Source organism: Equus przewalskii, chromosome 6, assembly GCF_037783145.1.
Source record: "Equus przewalskii isolate Varuska chromosome 6, EquPr2, whole genome shotgun sequence".
In the NCBI taxonomy this organism is placed as follows: domain Eukaryota; kingdom Metazoa; phylum Chordata; class Mammalia; order Perissodactyla; family Equidae; genus Equus; species Equus przewalskii.
The window spans coordinates 49,724,585-49,743,074 of NC_091836.1; the positions used below are offsets into that span (position 1 = coordinate 49,724,585).

An 18,490-nucleotide genomic window follows, 5' to 3' on the forward strand; every position below is an offset into this window, starting at 1 on the left:
GAGCACCCAGCCGTTCTACTATTAGGTATTTAGGAAGGAAAAAAAGCCACCCACAAAAGGAAAAGAGCCGCAAAGACGTGTATACAAACGTTCGTAGCAGCTTTAAAGCAACTTCATTTAAAATGGCCCCAAATTGGAAGCAACCCGACTTCCATCAGTGGGAGTGGGTGCATGGTTCAACAAACTGTGGTGCGTGGAATATTTCTCAGCAGGAAAATGGCATGAACAGGGTCTGGCCCGGTGGCGCAGCGGTTAAGTGTGCACGTTCCACTTGGGCGGCCTGGGGTTCACCAGTTCTGATCCCGGGTGTGGACATGACACCGCTTGGCACACCATGCTGTGGCAGGCGTCCCACATATAAAGTAGAGGAAGATGGGCACGGATGTTAGCTCAGGGCCAGTCTTCCTCAGCAAAAAAAAAAAAGAGGAGCATTGGCAGCAGATGTTAGCTCAGGGCTAATCTTCCTCAAAAAAAAAAAAAGACATGAACTGTTGGTAAGTGCAGCTGCGTGAATGAATCTCAAAAAAAAGCATTCTGCGGAGTGAAAAAGGCCAGACCTTTCATGTGAACTTCTAGGACAGGCATAACTGTTCAAGTTATGGTAACAGAACGTGGATCAGCGGCTGCCTTTGCGGACAGAAGTGACTGTCAGGGTCACAGGGTGGCTTCTGGGGGGTGGAAACAGACTGTGGTTACACAGGTGGGTTTGGTTTGTGAGTCACTTGACTTCTGCCCTTTCTTAATAAAGGTTACTCTTCCTTTAATTTTTTAAAAGTTGGCACCTGAGCTAACATCTTTTTTTTTCTTCTTCTTCTTCTTCTCCTCAAAGCCCTCCGGTACACAGTTGTAGATTCTAATTGTGAGTCCTTCTAGTTGTGGCATGTGGGATGCCACCTCAGCATGGCCTGATGAGCACTGCCGTGTCCGCACCCGGGATCCAAACCAGAGAAACCCTGGGCCACGGAGGCGGAGCAAGCAAACTTAACCACTCGGCCACAGGGCAGCCCCTACATTATACTTTTTATTTATTTATTTATTTTGAGGAAGATTAGCCCTGAGCTAACATCTGCTGCCAAGTCTGCTTTTTTTTTTTTTTTTTTTTTTTTTTTGCTGAGGAAGACTGGCCCTGAGCTAACATCCGTGCCCATCTTCCTCTACTTTATATGTGGGACGCCTACCACAGCATGGCGTGCCAAGTGGTGCCATGTCCGCACCTGGGATCCAAACTGGCAAACCCAAGGCTGCCAAAGTGAAATGTGCACACTTAACCACTGTGCTACCAGGCCAGCCCCACGTTACACTTTATGAATGGAAAATTTTAAAATTGTTTAAGAAAGAAGGAGGTGGTTATTATAAGCGTGAACCTTTATGGGGAGCTTACTCACCGTCAGGCAAGGTACTAAGTGTTTTATATGAAAACTTTATAGCTGTTTTCCAGTCAGGGAAAGTGACACAGAGAGGTTAAGTAATTTACCCATAGTCACACAGTTAGTGAGCACGTGGCTGTATAAAGATTTGAACCCACGCAGTCTGACTTCACAAGCCACACACGCTCCACACCCTTCAGCCATAACTATTGTCGAGTAAAAATAGCAAGTTGTATTTAGCTGGTTAGTTGTGTGTGGTATGGGGAAAAGAGAGAGAGGGAGATGTGACAGATCACAGACACACACACACACACACCCCTGCCTGTAACTTAACAGAGAAAGATCTGACCATGCCAGGGGCTGTCGGAGGGACCAGGATGTAGGAAGGGGCAAAAGGGATTTTTTTCTCCTGATCTATAATGTTCTCTCCATCTTTGACCAGAGAAAGTACTCACGTATTTCTTGGGTAATGAAAACTGTCTTTCAGAAAATTGATTTAAACAAGCCAGTCACAAAAGGACAAATTCTGTCTGATTCCACCCACAGGAGGTCCCCAGAGGAGTCACATCCACAGAGACAGGAAGGAGGAGGTGGGGCCACGGGCTGGGGGAGGGGGAGGGGAAGTCAGTGTTTAACAGGGACAGAGCTTCAGTTTGGGAAGATGAGAAAGTTCTGGAGACGGATGGTGGGGATGGCTGCACAGCAATGTGAATGTGCTAAATGCCACTGGACTGTGTACTTAAAAATAAAGATGGTAAATTTTATGTTATATATATTTTACCACAGTAAAAGTGTTTTTTTTTTTTAAAAAAATATGGAGCCACACCGCTGTGACAGGAGAGCAGGGGGCCCCTGGGAAAGCCCAGGGCAGGGATCCGACCTAGACACGGGTGGGAAGTCAGAGAGGCCTCCGCAAGAGGGGACCCCAGGATGAGGCGGAGAAAGTGAAAAGGGCAGGCGCTGGAGGAAAGAGGGAAAGAGAAAGAGGAACTGAAATTAGGGAAGTCAGAGTGTCTGGGGCAGGACCCATGGGAGAGGTCAGCAGAAGTTTAATTGCCGGGCAAGGTCGCTCAAGGGCAATGGGGAGCCATGGGGGATATAAGAGTGAGGGAGGACCGTAGGAGCTGTGAGTCTCAGGGGGATCCCTTTTGGGGTGTGGAGAAGGGATGGAAGGGGGTGCCTAGAGGCAGGGTCCCCGGTAGGAGGCTGGGCCAGGCTGTAGGCATCTAGGAGGAACTGGGACAAGGCCACAAGCCCCTGGGGATGGGGGAGGTGGCAGCTGAGGCAGGGCAGCTGGGCACACAGGGCTCCTCTGTTCTCTGACCCCACTGAAGCTTTCGGGCTCATGAATTTTTCAGTCAAACAGGCCTTGAGTGTCAGATTCCAGGGCACTGGGCCCAGACTCTGGGGTTCCATTTCCTGTCTGAAAACGTCTCGGGGCCCGGGAGAAGGACCCTTCAGGGGTTCAGTGGTCCTGGGGCTGGGGCGGGGCCTGGCAGGCAGCACCCGAAATCCCCCTGGGGAGGGCATCGCGGAGGACACCCCTCTTTCAGGCAGAGGCAGCATAAACCCTTGCGCTTTGCAGGACTGGAATTCTAGCTCCGGCCCCGCAGAGCCTCGGTTTTCCCATCTGTCAAATGGGCACATCGGCTTCCCTAAGGCGGCAGAGCAGCCGGGAGCAGGCTGGGTCCAATTCTGGCTCAACTGCCTCCCCGCTGTGTGGCCTTTAGCGAGTGGCTTCACCTCTCTGTGCCTCTGCTTCTTCCACCCCAAGAAGACAGGAAGGTCTTTCCCTTAGGGCTTGAATGAGTTGGGAAGACCCGAATCGAATCAAACGAGGCCAAAAATAGCAAATGGGGGGGAAAAAAAGACACGAGGAAGGGTCGGAACATAAGAGCTCCGGGCATGTCCTTGTGTTACTGCGGGTGTTAGATACGCGGAGAGGGGAGTGGCGGTGCTGATAGCTGTGGTCCTCTCCCTCCTGGCCCACAAGCCAGTCCACTCCCAGGGGCTGATAAAGGGCTGGGCCTGGGTTTGGGGGAAGAGGGAGGAGGGGATGGGGGGCGACGCCTGGGAGAGCTGAGTGGCGCCCTCTGTGGAGCAGGAGGGGCCCCACCAGGCTGAGGCTGAATTTCCCTTCCCTTCCTTTATTTCCCTCCCCCCAACTCCTGAGGTCGCTAAGATGGCAGGCAGCCCTGGGGTGGAACCCGGTCCCGACAGCTGACGGACGGGCAGGGGGCCTAGGCCCTGTGACTCAGAGATCCCAGCCCCAGGAGGTGACACCATGACTGTTACACCCATTTAACAGAACGGGAAACTGAGGCATAAGAGGGACAACCACCTAGCCCAGCACCTCACAGCCGCTGGTGGAGTCAGGATTGAACCCCAGCACCTGTGTTCTTTTTCTCCCCAATTTTAATAATATATTTAATTTAACCCAATATACCCGATTATTATCATTTCAACATGGAATCAATATTAAAATTATTACCTGGATTTTTTTTCTACTAAGACTTTGGCATCCTGCGTGTATTTTTTTTCATGTTTTCTTATTTTTATTTAAGATCAAAAAGAAACAGATCGAAGTCTCTCCTGTCACACGCATTTCCAATGTAAACGATTTTTGTTTTCAACAATGAGTTTTTGGAAGGAAATATTCACACTGTCCCGGTCTATTTCCAGGAGGAGGTTTTTATTTTCTAAATTAAACTCCTTTGTCCCCGTTGGTAGGGAAACATAGTTACAAGGCAGAAATCCAGAGTTTTTTCTCTTGTAGCCAAAAGCCAAAATGAGAAAATTCATTTTATCTTCAAGAACAAAGATTTAATATGATTTTGTTTTTCGGTTTGGGATTTTTTTTCCCCCCATTTGATTTGGCTTCCCTGCCTTAACTTTTCCTAACTTTAGGAATGTTGTTGCTAATTCAGCAGTGTCTGTGTTCTCAACCACCACACAGTAAACAATAACGACAACAAATAATAATAACAGGAGTGTCGACTGTTCCAAGCACCACGTTGTGTCTAGTAACTCACACTATCTGCACTGTAGCTTAATCAGAGGGGCAGGCCTGGTGGCACAGTGGTTAAATCCACACTCCGCTTAGGTAGCCCAGGGTTCGAAGGTTCACGATCCCGGGCATGGACCTACACGCCACTCATTGAGCCACGCTGTGGGAGCATCCCACATACAAAATAGAGGCAGCTTGGCACAGATGGTAGCTCAGCAACAATCTTCCTCACGCAAAAAGGGGAAGATGGGCAACAGATGTTAGCTCAGGGCCAATCTTCCTCACCAAAAAAAAAAAAAAAAAGCCCAAAACTTAATTAGGAAACTACAGTTACTAACCACATTTCACAGATGGGCAAACTGAGATCTAGGGAGGGGCCACAGGTGCCAAAGCCACGCAGCTGGAGTGTTGCAAACCCGGGACTTGAGCCCAAGCAGCTGCCCCTAGAGCCTGCACGCTCAACCAGCACACAAACAAACGACAACAACAGAAACAGTATTAGTACCAGCTCTGAGCCAGGCTCTGCACAGAGACTTTCTCCTGGATTGTCCCGCTCATAAGGTCGTGGTGGAAATTTTTCAAATGTCAGCCCCTTCCCTGAGCTCCACGCTACACAGCCCCCCATTCATTCTCCAACACACACTCCCAACGCCCCCAGGCCAGTTCAGTTGTCATCGGCACTCCCGTCCCCATCAGGGATCGTTTTGTTCTTTGGTTTTTATGCTGTGTGCCTCTCAGCCTCCCTAGAATGAGAGCAGCGGAGTGGCTTTGTCGGTGTCGCCATCCACAGCGCGACAGACCACGTCACTAAATCTGCGCGCAGTGAGCCGTCACCAACAGTGTGGATTATCGCCACCACCACAGTGAAAGCAGCTCCCATAAGTCCACTTTGGCACACAGGACGTGCTCCAGAAATGTTGGTTGGGTGAATAATACGATAATTATAGTCATCATCCTAATGACCATTTCCCTTTTCAACATTCTCTCACCATCTCAGTGTCACATAGCAGGAGCTTATAAATATCTTTGGCGGGAATGAATAAGAGTAACAGTAGGAATAATGATAAAAGCAGGTACAGTGGTCCTGCTCAGGCTGCTCCCCACAGTTCCTGAGTGCAAGGACTTACTAGTGAGTAAATATTTGAGTGAGAGAATAAATTAATTGGTAAATATTTATTGCCTGAATGAGTGAATTAATGAACGCATGATTTGGACAAATATTATTGAGTGCCCAGTGGGGGGCACTGGGGACACAGATACGAACAGGACAAGTCCCTTCAGACAAAGGGAAACAATGTGAATGGATGGGTGGATGGATGATGGATGGATGGATGAATGGATGGATGAATGATGGATGGATGGATGAATGGATGGATGAATGATGGATGGATGGATGAATGGATGAATGATGGATGGATGGATGAATGGATGGATGAATGGATGGATGAATGATGGATGGATGGATGGATGGATGGATGAATGGATGATGGAGGATGGATGGATGGATGAATGGATGGTGGGTGCACGGATGGTCTGGGGTCTCCATCCACCAGCACTCCCAGGTGCAGAGGGAAAGCGAGTCGGGGCCGCAATCCCACCCGAAGCTCCGCCCCTCCCAGCCCCCGCAGCGTCTTCTCGTCGGCCGATTGCGCCGCTCACCTGGCGGCCTCCCCTTTAAGACGCGCTCACCTGGGCGCTCACCTGCGCGCGGGCGCTTCCGCAGGAAGAAGGAAGCAGCGCCACCATCTCCAACCGGCGCTCCCTCCCCGCCTCCCGGGTCTGCCCGCCGCCACCATGTCGGCCTCGGCTGTGTTCATCCTCGACGTCAAGGGCAAGGTGAGGCTGGGCGCGGGGGCTGGGGACCGACAGGTGACGCTGCGCTCCCCCGGACCCAGGAGCGGCCCCTCCTCGCAGGCGGGGAGGCCCCAGAACGCCCTGGGGACTGGGGACACCCCCTCCCCCAATGCCTGGGAGCTCGTGTCGAATCCCACCTCCACTGTTTCCTACCCGCGCTCCTGGGGCCGGGGCCTTGGCCTCTCCCAGCCTCAGTTTCCCTCTCCGTAAACACGGACATTACAGGCGTCCCCACCCAAAAAGAGTTAATACCACCGGAGGCGCGTCAACCACTTCGCAAACATCAGGCATGCAATCAACTGAAATTGTCATGCCTACCACCGTCCTCACCCCCAGTCTTAATCCTGGGGGCGCACAGCAGGGGCAGAGAGCTTGGTTCCCCTTTGGGGCTGCCCTGCCCCTTTCTGGAACCCTCTCTCGTTCATCTGGTTACTCAATAGCAGTAACAACGGTGGTGACAATAACACCCCTGATAATAATCACGGTGAGAGCGAGGGTGTTGGTGGACCTGCTGTGAATCCTTCAGGGGCTAAACCCTGGACCGCACGATTTTACCAAGTCGGTCCTATGATCATTGACTGCTTGCCGCCCGCCAGGCAGAACCGTAGGAGCGAAAAGAGATGCACGGGGATCATCTTTCATTTCTCTTGCTTTCTGTAATCTTCCTCCCTTCGTTCATTCAATCTCCAGTTTCCCTAATTGTTATGGACGCGGTTCGTACCTCAGTTTCTCCGTCTGTAAAATGGAGATGTTGGTACCCACCGCCTCACAGGGCTGTGGTGAGAACTCAGAGGGAGCGGCCCTCCAGGCTTCAGTGGAACACAGCCCAGTCCTCAGCGAGGGCTCTGCCCCACTAGCTTTTATCACGTGCCCGCTTTACAGTTGAGGAAACTCAGGCCCCAAGAGCCAGAGCCGGGCCGAGGCCCCTCAGGTGGAGGGTCCCCGGATCCCCGTGGTGACTGGGTCTTCTCTGCCCACCCCCAGCCCCTGATCAGCCGCAACTACAAGGGCGATGTGGCCATGAGCGAAATTGAGCACTTCATGCCTCTGCTCATGCAGCGCGAGGAGGAGGGTGTCCTGGCACCCCTGCTGAGCCACGGCCGCGTCCACTTCCTGTGGATCAAGCACAGCAACCTCTACCGTATCCGGCCACGGATGGGCCCCTGGGCGCCTGGGGTGGTGGCAGCTCAGGCCCAGAGAGGGTGGGGTGAGGACAGGAGTTGCACAGCACATCCGTGGCTCAGGCTGGAAGTGGAGGGGGGACAGGGTTGGGGTTCAGGGTCTGGGCTCCATCCGAGCCCTCCCAGATGGCACCGTTTCCTTAACCTGGCTGCCTGCAGTGGTGGCCACCACGCTGAAGAACGCCAACGCCTCACTGGTGTACTCCTTCCTCTACAAGACCGTGGAGGTAGGTCCTGGCCTCCCATTGGCTGGTTGCTCTGTCCGTCCACCTGGCTGCCCGCCTCTTTCAGGAGCCATTTCTCCTCAGATGCTTTCCCACACCTGCTCTGTGGTGGCTCACCAAAGTCCCATCACCTGTCCTCATTAGCTGCCATGGGGTCATCTCTCCTTACTGGGCAGGGGCCAAGGGGGCGTACTGCTCCCGTCTGAGCCTGAGGGAACCGGGTTCCAATCCCAGCTCCCCTGCTTCCTGGCTGTGTGACCTTGAGCAAGCCAGTTCCCCTCTCTGTGCCTCTAAAGTGGGAGTTAGAACAAGGCCTACCCAGGGTTCTTGTACAGATTAATCAAATTCGTACCTAAAAAGCGCCTGAAACAATACTCAGTATACACTAAGTGCTCAATCAAGGCTTGCTATTGTTCTCAGTATTATCACTAATGCTATACAATCGCGTGACAGTTTATTGAGCACTTTCTATATTCCATTCTCAACGACGGAGAAAGAGCTCAGTAACTACTTTTCAACAAACAAGAAATATTTATTGATTTGTCTCCTCTCTGCCAGGCACTGTTCCTGGCTCTCCTGAGGAGTGAAAGGGCATGAAGGAGATTCAACAGGATGTTATCTGGTGCCTGGTGTGCTGGTCTCACAGTGATACTTAAGGGGCCTGGAGGATAGTGGTGGCTTCATTGAGGAGCCGACATTTGAGCTGAGGCCTGAATGCCAAGGAGGTTGCTGTGAGCAGAGTGTCCCAGGCAGAGCAGACAGCATATGCAAAGGTCCTGAGGCAGGAATAGAAAGCAGGCCAGTGAGGCTAGAACAGAATAAGGGATGGAGAGGCTTTCAAATTTTGGATGACGGACAGGTTCTCTGCTGTGGTTGTGCCTCCTAATTCCCAGGGGCCCTTAACTTGGGGTCCCCAACCTCCCAGGGGCCTGTGGATAGAATTCAGGGAGTCTGTGAGCTTAGATGCGTTTCTAGATAGCAGACTTCCTTTGCCATCCTGTGTATTTTATTTCATGCATTTCCAGACCTTATTCTGAGGTGAGTCTGTAAGCATCACGGAGGCACAGGGACCCATGGGCCACAAAGCCGGTTCTGAGCCCACGCAATCTGTCCTCGGGGGCCAGGATGCTGTTGGTTTTGTTAATGGTTAACCATTACTTTTCCAGCACAGGCATACAGTAGGCGCTCAATAGTTGCTCGTTGGCTGGCTGGGGGAATGAGTGGGGACTCCCAGCGCCAGCGGCCACACCTCTGTGGGTGTCTGCCTCCCTCCCCGCCCCCACCCCAGGTGTTCTCCGAATACTTCAAGGAGCTGGAGGAGGAGAGCATCCGCGACAACTTTGTCATCGTCTACGAGCTGCTGGACGAGCTCATGGACTTCGGCTTCCCCCAGACCACCGACAGCAAGATCCTGCAGGAGTGAGTGGGCCACGGGTCGGGGGACGTTGCCCGGGGAGGGCCAGGGGAGGGTCCCTGGGTCCAGCTGCTCGTCCCCGCCGCCCTCCTGCAGGTACATCACGCAGCAGGGCAACAAGCTGGAGACGGGCAAGTCGCGGGTGCCCCCTACTGTCACCAACGCCGTGTCCTGGCGCTCGGAGGGCATTAAGTACAAGAAGAACGAGGTCTTCATCGACGTCATCGAGTCGGTGAACCTGCTGGTGAGGCCCCCCCGCCCCCGCCGCAGCCCGGGGACGGGAGAGGGAGCCCCTGCACACCCCGCGACCCCGCGCCCCGTGTGCATCCGCAGGTCAACGCCAACGGCAGCGTCCTGCTGAGCGAGATCGTGGGCAGCATCAAGCTCAAGGTGTTCCTGTCGGGGATGCCGGAGCTGCGGCTCGGCCTCAACGACCGCGTGCTCTTCGAGCTCACTGGCCGTAAGCGCGGGGAGGGGGGCGCCCCGGGGACCAGCCACCGTGGACCCCAGCGGCGCGGCCGGTTCCGGAGCCAGCTCGTGCGCGCCCTCTGCCGGTCAGGGCCGGCACTGCGCCTGCTGGGTCCCCCAGTGCCAGGCGCCAGGACGGGGAGGGTGGGGAAGAAAAGGATGGATCCCGGCCCTTTTGCAGCGGACATCCTAGGGGACAGGATAGCATGGAATTTGGAAGCCTGACCGGGAGAGCCAGACTCCCCAGGGCCGCATCCTTGCTCTGCCCCTGGCCCGGCTGAGTGACTCTGGGCAAGTGGCTCATCCACTCTGGACCTCAGTCTCGTCATCTGTAAAGAGGGGCTGATGGAGGCGGCAGGCGGGGGCGGTTGGGGTGGGGACTCGGCCCCAGCCCCCAGGGTCACCCAGCGCGCTCGGGCCTGAGTTTCAGGGAGCAAGAACAAGTCTGTGGAGCTGGAGGACGTGAAGTTCCACCAGTGCGTGCGGCTCTCTCGCTTCGACAACGACCGCACCATCTCCTTCATCCCACCCGACGGTGACTTCGAGCTCATGTCCTACCGCCTCAGCACCCAGGTGAGGCGGGGTCAAGCCCGGAGGCGCCGGCTGGGAGCTGACCCCAGGGCGGGCGAGGACTCCCCCTTCCTCTGTCTGCAGGTCAAGCCGCTGATCTGGATCGAGTCGGTCATTGAGAAGTTCTCCCACAGCCGCGTGGAGATCATGGTCAAGGTGGGTCCTGGGGAATCCTTACGCACAATGCGTCCTCTGCCCCGCCCAGCCGGTCACCAGGCTAACCTCGTCTGCCTCCTCCCTCCCCGCTCCTCAGCTCCTCACATCCTTCCAGCCACACTGGTGTCCCGGCTGTTCCCTCTCCTGCCATCACTCCATCCCCACCCACCCAGGTATCCACATGGCTCTTTCCCTCATCTGCTTCAGCTCTTTGCTTAAATGTCACCTCCTCCAAGAGGGCTTCCCGGATTTCTCTATTTAAAATTGCAACCCCCTGGCATTCCCCACCTCCTTTCTTTGCTCAATTCCCCCCCCCCCCCATTATCACCATCTGACATAATCTATTTTACTTATTTATTGACTTTCATATTAAATACATATAAAACTATATAGCATATTTGTATGGTTTAAAGGATAATGAAGAACCACGCAGCTTATTCGAATGGGCTTGACCAGAGCTTCCGAACCCCTACATGTCCCTCCCCCGATTCCAGCCTCGCCCTTGCCCAGAGGGAACCACCATCTTGAATTTTATGCAACTTACTTCTTTGCTTTGCTTTACGATGTTGCCACCCACGGGAGTAACCACAAATATTTCGTGCTGTGGGTTTCCAACCTTCATGTCGGTGGACTCGGGCTGTATGACTCCCTTTATTCACGTCACGTTGATTTTAGACTGAATCCCAGGCGTTGTAACTTACTGCATCCATTTCCGCGGCTGCAGAATCTTCTATCACAGGAACCTTCTACATCTGTCCATCTGGTTGTTTGCGGTTCCTGGCCGCCCGGTCCGCAGCCCTGTGCGGGTTCCTCGGTGCCCCAAGCAAGAGTTTCTCTCTCCAGGGCTTACAGTCAGCTCTTTTTTACTGATGGGGAAACTGAGGTCCCAAAGGATTAAGATGTCACTCATCTCGGAAGGAAGGGCGGCAGGCTGAACTCGGCTCTGCCTGGCTCAAGAGTCTGTGCTCATCCATCTGACTGTCCCCAGTCTTGGGGTCTCAGGGGAGCTGGGTTGTGGGGCGGATGGTCACCAGCAAGGGTCTCGACACTCCTCAATGTCCCCGTCTCTGCAGGCAGAGAAAGGGGGAGGGGCCGTTAAAGTGGGGGGCCTTCCAGAAAGAACGCCTGGAGGTCCTCTGCCCCATCCCACCTCTCAAACTTCCTTCCCCAAATTAATAAATAATAGCAGTAATCATAGTGCCAACTACCACCCATGGGACGCTTAGAACCCTTGTGTTAAAAGCTTGTCCTGTGTCACACAGCTCCAGACACAGCCCGAATGCCGTAACTTATGCATTTATTTGTAGGGAGGGTGGGTGATGGTTGAAAACGCAGGCTCGGTTCCAATCTGCTGGGCCTGTTCCCTGCTGTGTGGCTTTGGCAAAGTGCCCTTTGTCTCTGTGCCTCTGTTTCCTGATCTGTAAAATGGGCAGGATAGTGGCCCCCTCTTCACGGTCGTAGGGCTCTCGAGATGGCGCATGGAAGGGGCTGGGTGGATGTTTGCAGAATGCACAAGCGAGTTCTTCAGGCCCCACACTCTCCCCCCCGACAGGCCAAGGGGCAGTTTAAGAAGCAGTCAGTGGCCAACGGCGTGGAGATTTCTGTGCCAGTGCCCAGCGATGCTGACTCGCCACGCTTCAAGACCAGCGTGGGCAGCGCCAAGTACGTGCCCGAGAAGAACGTCGTGATTTGGAGTATTAAGTCTTTCCCGGTGAGCACCGGGGGCGGGGGGCATCTGGCGGACCGCCCGCGCTGCTTGAGGGCAAGGCTGAGGGTAAATGGGAGACCCACACCTGCATGCACATGGCTATCTGTGGGGGTAATAAAGCTGGAAACCAGGGGCTGGCCCTGTGGCACAGTGGTTAAGTTCATGCGCTCTGCTTCAGTGGCCTGGAGTTCACTGGTTCAGAAGCTGGGCGCGGACCTAGACACCGCTCATTGAGCCATGCTGTGGTGGTGTCCTGCATAGAAGAACTAGAATGACCTACAACTAGAATATACAACTATGTACTGGGGCTTTGGGGAGGAAAAAAAAAAGGAAGATTGACAAGAGATGTTAGCTCAGGGCCAATCTTCCTCGCCAAAAAGAAAAACACAAAAAAACCACCAAAAACCTGGCAACCAGTCAGCCTGGTAGTTAAGCTCTCCTCCTTGCAGGTCTCAAGGAAACCAGCCCTGGGGTCAAATTCCCTTTCGTCTTTGAGCCAGATGGCCCTGGGAAACCCACTTCCCCTCCTGGAGCCTCAGTTTGCCCATCTGTGAAATAGGCAGGCTCATGCTACCTGCATCCTCAGGCTGCTGGAGGATTTGATTGGCCCCTGGGATGGGGTGGGGGGGTAGTTCACCCGGGCTTGACAAATGGGAGACGGTCACTAGAAGGCCCCCCCACCCCAACCAGACTTTGCAGCCAGAAGCTTCGGCTGAGAGTCTCGGCCAGGAGCCTTTCATTCTCGTCTGTGAAATGGGCTGAGAGTAGAGCCCATTCCCGGGGCTGATGGTCCGGGGCAGATGGGGGCCCCTCGGGGTGTCTGACGCCCGCCTGCCCACAGGGCGGCAAGGAGTACCTGATGCGTGCGCACTTCGGCCTCCCCAGCGTGGAGAAGGAGGAGGAGGAGGGCCGGCCCCCCATCGGGGTCAAGTTTGAGATCCCCTATTTCACCGTCTCTGGGATCCAGGTGAGGGAAGCGGGCGGGGGGATCCTCTCCTGGACCTCAGTGGGTTCCCCTCTCTCCCAGCTCTTGGCTCGGGGCCCCTCCGTTCCCTGGCCTGGGTCCTCCACTGTCCTGCCCCACACAGTGTTGCCTCTTCTGCTCTCAGCCTGGGTCCCCTCTCCCCCCACCTCTCACTGTGGCCTGTGCCACCTCGTCCCCACTAGCTTGTTCACTTCCGTCCCTTCCTCATTCGCAAGCCATTCACCATTCCCTTGGCCTGTGCCACCTCGTCCGCCCAAAACCACGCTGTGTCTGTCCCCGTATCCTGTGCCATCTCTTTCCCACTGGACCCCCTTCCTCCCCACACCCACTGCCATGCCACATCTTTGTCCCAAGCCATGTCACCTTGTTACTCCCAGCCTGTGCCACCTTCGCCTCCCAACGTGGCACATGGATCCTTTTGGCCCCCGCCAGCTCTCCCCCGGGCCTGGCCACCTCCTTTCATTCCCTGCCAGGTCCGATACATGAAGATCATCGAGAAAAGCGGCTACCAGGCCCTGCCCTGGGTCCGTTATATCACCCAGAGTGGCGGTAAGCGCCCGGCTCCCAGCACCACGCGGTCCAGGAGAGGAAGGGGGCCATCTCGGGGTTTTGACACAGTCGAGCTTGGAGGGCTCCAAAACTCACCCGGCCTGGCCCCAGACCTACCTCGTCTTTGTCACCATGCCATTCTGGGCCTCGGTTTGCCCATCTTTAAAATGGGGGGTGGCGGTGGGGTTTGGACCACGGCCAACACAGAGAACCCCCATCTGCTGCCCCGAAACAGGCTTGTTGCTATGGTCCCTGTCACTCTGCTTGACCCCATCCTTGTTACATCCTCGGGGGGTTGATCATGAGCACGGGGGCCCGGGAGGGATGGGGGGCTGTCCCGCTGTCCCCTGTCCACAGTTCTGACATGGTCCCTGCTCACTGTTTCCCCGCAGATTATCAGCTTCGTACCAGCTAGAAGGGCCCAAGCATGCGCCTCCCTCTCCCCAGGCCCCACCTGCGGACTTTAGACAGGGAGGGAAGATGGGTGGGTGGGCGTGCGTGAGGGCAGACCCCTGCCTTGGCAGTTTCTGGCTCCCAGCTCCCACCACCTGTCGGCCTTTTCCTCTACCCATAGGCTGGGAGGGATGGGCCCCATCCCGTCCCCCCTGCCTCCCGTCGTCGTCCCCTGTCCGGTCTCCGGGCTTCCCCCCCTCCTCCCATTTTATATGAAGAAATAGAAAAGGGACTTGAAGCCCCCCTCATGAGTGCCTTCTCGCGGTGATCTGCCTTAGGGGGTGACGGGGGCCCCTCCTCCACAGCTGCTGAGCCCAGAGGCCCCCCTCGCCCACTCCTCTGTTTTAGGACGCCATTAAAGAGATGAATCTAGGCGCTGTGTGTGTGCTTCTCGGCTGGGGACTGGGGATGCCAGGGACGTCCCTGAAGTGCTGGGATGGGAGTGGGCAACACATCGCCATTCCTCAGCCCTGGGCATCGCTCCTCTGGGCCAGCGAAGTCGCCTGCACCTCGGTCCCCAGGCCCGCCTTCCCTTCCCTTCAGTTCCCCTCATGGCTGCCAGAGGGCGCCTGTGAACTTCTGCGTCCGATCCCGGCTCCTCCGCTCGGAACCCTGCCACGGCTCCCATCTTGTTAAAAGTAAAAGTCAAGTCCTTACCGCAGCCCACAAGCCTGATCTACACTCCTCCCCGCCCCCACCTGCCCTCACCTCCTCCCTCCCTCCCCCTCGCTCTTCCTGGACACGCCAGGCACGCGCCCACCTCAGGGCCTTTGCATGTGTAGTGCCTTGTACCTGGCACGCTTTTCCCCAGATATCCAGATATCCCTCCCCTTCAGGCCTCTAATCAAACGTCGGCTCCTCCGGGAGGCCCTCCCTGACCTCTCTGTTTCAACCGCCTATCTTTCCCAAGAGACTACCACTTACTCTCTTTTATCAGCACCAGAGCGTTTACCACTCTGAAAAGATTTAATGATTGTCTCTCCCGCCCTAAACGGTAGGCATCCCGCAGCACAAGCAACCCCCGCCGCTCGCTCTCCAATTGGGCGCCTAGTACACAGGAGGCGCTCCATAGATGCTTGAATGAAAGCCTGTGCCAAAGCCGCCTCCGACGGCGACGCTCGCCTCCCGGGCTCGCCCACGTGGCAGCCCCAGCCTGGGCCTCCCTCGCCCTGCGCTTGCTGTGCCAGGCCTGGCTCAATCTGAGCCAGCACGTGATTCCTCCTCCGCTCACCCCAATTTCCCTTTTTATTTTCTCCGCGGGACCTAACGCTATCTACAGTCATTGAGTCGCTGGAACGTGCGTTCCCCGGCGCCCGGAACGGCCCCTGCGCCCAGGGGGTGAATGAATGAAGTGAACGGTCTGCGCCTAGGAACGGCGAATAAGTGCCCATCGCGGGACTCACAGATAGCACCCCGGCCTGGGCGGCCCCAGCCCTGCCTCCCTTCCCCCCGGAGGTGCCGAGGGCCCGGATCTTTCTCCCCGCGGTCAGTTAAACCGGCCCTCTTTCCCGCCCACCGGGCCAGTTTGAAAACCGAAAACCCCGCCATAGCCGGCGGGTCACCGGTCGCGGCGCCTCGGCCAATCAGGAGAGGCACAGCCCATGCCACCACCCTAAACCTCCCCGGCGACGCGTCGCCATTGGCTGCGCCGGCCCAGGGGGCGGGGCGCCGCAGGGTCGCGCCCCGGGCAACGCGGCTGGGCTACAATGTAGTGAGTTCGTAAGAAAACAAATCGGCGGCGCCCGGGGGCGGGGCCTCGGCGCGCTTGTTCCGCCCCCTGGCGGCCGGCTAGGCGGCGGCGGCGGCGGCGCCGGCTCAGAACAGACCCCGCCCGTCGCGGAGGAGGGAGGGTGAGTGGGGGGGATGCCCGGCCCCCAAGGGGCGGGCGCCGGGCCGGGCCCTGCGGGCGGCGGAGGGCTGGGCCGGGCTGCCAGCCCCTCGCGACCCGCCGGCTGACAGTGGGAGGAGCCGGCCTCGAGGGCTGGGGTCGCGCCGGAGCCCCCGACGGGCGAGCCGGACCGGGAGCCTCGCGCAGGCCGGGCGCGCGGCGGGAGGGCTGCTGGGGCCACGCCGCCGGCTCCCCGCACTGATCGCGCCGCGGTGGGGCGGGGGGCTTCGCAGGCCGACATGCTGCTGGAGGAGGTCCGCGCCGGCGACCGGCTGAGCGGGGCCGCGGCTCGAGGCGACGTGCAGGAGGTGCGCCGCCTTCTGCACCGGGAGCTGGTGCACCCCGACGCCCTGAACCGCTTCGGCAAGACGGCGCTGCAGGTGAGGCCCGGCCGGCCCCGGGCGAGGGCAGGGTGGGGGAGCGGGGCAGACGGGGGCCCCAGACCCCTTCCCTCTCGTGTCCTGGCCTCAGTGGTGGCCGACTGGGGTCCGATGCCCCATCTCCGGGCTGACGTTGCTCCTTGAAGTCCCCTTTCTTTCGTAGGTGATGGTGGATGGGCTTAGGTTGGGGGAGGGGAGGGCTTGCCATCTTTTCTGGAGGATTCCTTGTTCTCTTAGTGCGGACAATTCAGTTGCCCTGGAGAAGCTCTTATTCCGTGGCTGAAGGTTCGGTTTCCTTGGGTCTCAGTTTCGTTGGGGTGGCTGTGGTTTCTTGGGGCTTCTAGGGGGGCATGTGATCGCTGGAAGGAGGAATTTGTCTCCAGGGCGTCCTCAATTTCTGGAGGATTCTCTTAGAGGGATCCAGTTTCCTGGGGAGAATCTCCATTCCTGGTGGGTTTTTTTTTTTTTTTTTTTTTTGTAATTTTTTCAGATGCATGGTATATTATGCGGGGTCCTGATGGGGGAACAGTTACAGACTGCATGGGAGCTCCTATTCCCTAGGGGGCACTTTACAGGGGACCCCCATTTCCTGAGGGGGTCAGGTACCCTGGGGAGCATCCTATTTTGTGGGAGGGGGCTATTCCTTGGAGAAGGACTTTCAAATTCCCTGGGCATCTGCTTTCCCTTGAGGGGGCTGTCAAGTTCTTTGGGGACAGTTTCTCACTCTAGAAGGCCTATTTCCTGGTGATTTCCCATATCTTGGGGGGGGGGGTCTCTGGTTCCTTGGGGAGGGTCTTAGATTCCTTGAAAGTTTCCCAGGGGGCCATTCCCTAGGACGGGTGTCCTATTCTTAGGGGGCGACCAGTTTCTTGGAGTCCCTATTCCCAGGAGACCTTGTTCTCTGGGGTCTCAAACAGCCGCCCGGGGGCTTGTGTTCCCTGGGGCGTCTTCATTCTCGAGAGCCTCTCTTCTTTGGCGTTCCCTATCCCTGAATGACCCCTCTCTCCAGGGACCTCTTTTCCTGGAACCCCTCCCTTGAGGACCCGACCCTCTGCCCCTGCACAGGTCATGATGTTTGGGAGCTCCGCCATTGCCCTGGAGCTCCTGAAGCAAGGGGCCAACCCCAACATCCAGGACGCCTCCGGCACCACTCCGGCTCATGACGCGGCTCGCACTGGATTCCTGGACACCCTGAGGGTGTTGGTGGAACATGGCGCTGATGTCAACGCACCTGATGGCACAGGCGCGCTCCCCATCCATCTGGCGGTGCGGGAGGGCCACAACGCTGTCGTCAGCTTCCTGGCTGCTGAGTCTGATCTCCATCACAGGGATGCCAGGGGGCTCACCCCCCTGGAGCTGGCTCGGGGAAGAGGGGCGCAGGATCTCATGGACATACTGCAGGGGCACACGGTGGCACCGCTGTGACCCGGGGCCAACCTCTCCTCCGGCATCAGGACCCAGCTGCGTTCTATGTCAGAAGAGGAGGAAAGAAACACTTTCTCCCCTAGCTCCTCCTGTCCACTGCCGAAGGGGAGGGGCCCCAGTTTGTGGCTTGTTGGTGTTGATTTCTGGAGTGTGTGTGTTTGAGGGCCATTTCTCATTTCTTTTTCTCACCCCTTTTGGTGTATCGAGCAGAGAAGGGCTCCTGCAGGCAGCAACAACGTAAACGGTTCAGTTTCCTCCACGCCCCGGGCTGCTGGGGCCGCAGACGAGGCCCAAGGGCAGAGCGTTTAAAAGCCCAGCCCGAGTGAGGTCATCGCTTCCAGGGCTCCTGGAACCTGGCGACCTTGGCCGGCTGCACCCAGAGAGAGACCTCAAGTGTGCACACTGCTTTCGGGCATCGGGGGAGGGGGGTATTCCAAATCAATAAAAGGGTAGTATGAGTTCATTCCTATTTTGTTGGAAGCTTGTTTTCCAGTCTCTTGTACAGCGTTAAAAAAAAGAAAAGATTCTATTTATTAAGCTTTATGGAAAAAATTGTTGTGTGTGATAATTTAATGTTTTTACCCATTAAATTAAGACTTGTGCCTGACCACAGCGCCGGCGCCTTGTGATTTTTGAGTCTGCAGTGGGGAGTCGAGCGTCCAGGATGTCGGTGGTGTGGGCCCGGGGGTCGCGGGTCGGCGATGCTCTGGGGGAGGGGAGAGAGTGGTAATTCCCAGGGTGCCAGGGGTGGGTGAGCTGGGTGGGGCAGCGGTTTGCGCTGTCGGAACGGAAGGGAGGCAGGAAACCGCGAATGGAGAAAGGGCCCCCAGATGTCAGCTGGGTGCCCGGAGCCCCAGGGGT

General features: G+C 56.5%; 2 protein-coding genes across 4 annotated transcripts; both read left to right on the top strand.

Moving 5' to 3' along the window:
• Positions 1 to 6,033: 6,033 nt before the first annotated feature.
• On the top strand, positions 6,034 to 14,308 carry AP1M2 (adaptor related protein complex 1 subunit mu 2). Of its 2 annotated transcripts, none has more exons than XM_070623664.1 (12): positions 6,034 to 6,210; positions 7,213 to 7,369; positions 7,569 to 7,636; positions 8,922 to 9,052; positions 9,144 to 9,291; positions 9,381 to 9,507; positions 9,946 to 10,088; positions 10,170 to 10,241; positions 11,794 to 11,952; positions 12,791 to 12,916; positions 13,408 to 13,483; positions 13,876 to 14,308. In XM_070623664.1, exons 1-12 carry the CDS (start codon positions 6,169 to 6,171, stop codon positions 13,896 to 13,898), a joined length of 1,272 nt encoding a protein of 423 aa, XP_070479765.1. In that variant the 5' UTR covers positions 6,034 to 6,168; the 3' UTR covers positions 13,899 to 14,308. The 2 variants fall into 2 exon arrangements, with proteins under 2 accessions (XP_070479765.1, XP_070479764.1); XM_070623663.1 differs by having other exon boundaries at positions 6,077 to 6,210; positions 9,940 to 10,088.
• A 778-nt stretch (positions 14,309 to 15,086) lies between these two features.
• On the top strand, positions 15,087 to 18,236 carry CDKN2D (cyclin dependent kinase inhibitor 2D). 2 transcript variants are annotated; one of them, XM_070625545.1, is made up of 3 exons: positions 15,087 to 15,786; positions 16,058 to 16,204; positions 17,270 to 18,236. In XM_070625545.1, exons 2-3 carry the CDS (start codon positions 16,064 to 16,066, stop codon positions 17,627 to 17,629), a joined length of 501 nt encoding a protein of 166 aa, XP_070481646.1. In that variant the 5' UTR covers positions 15,087 to 15,786; positions 16,058 to 16,063; the 3' UTR covers positions 17,630 to 18,236. The 2 variants fall into 2 exon arrangements, with proteins under 2 accessions (XP_070481646.1, XP_008535673.1); XM_008537451.2 differs by lacking the exon at positions 15,087 to 15,786 and having other exon boundaries at positions 15,832 to 16,204.
• Positions 18,237 to 18,490: the final 254 nt, after the last annotated feature.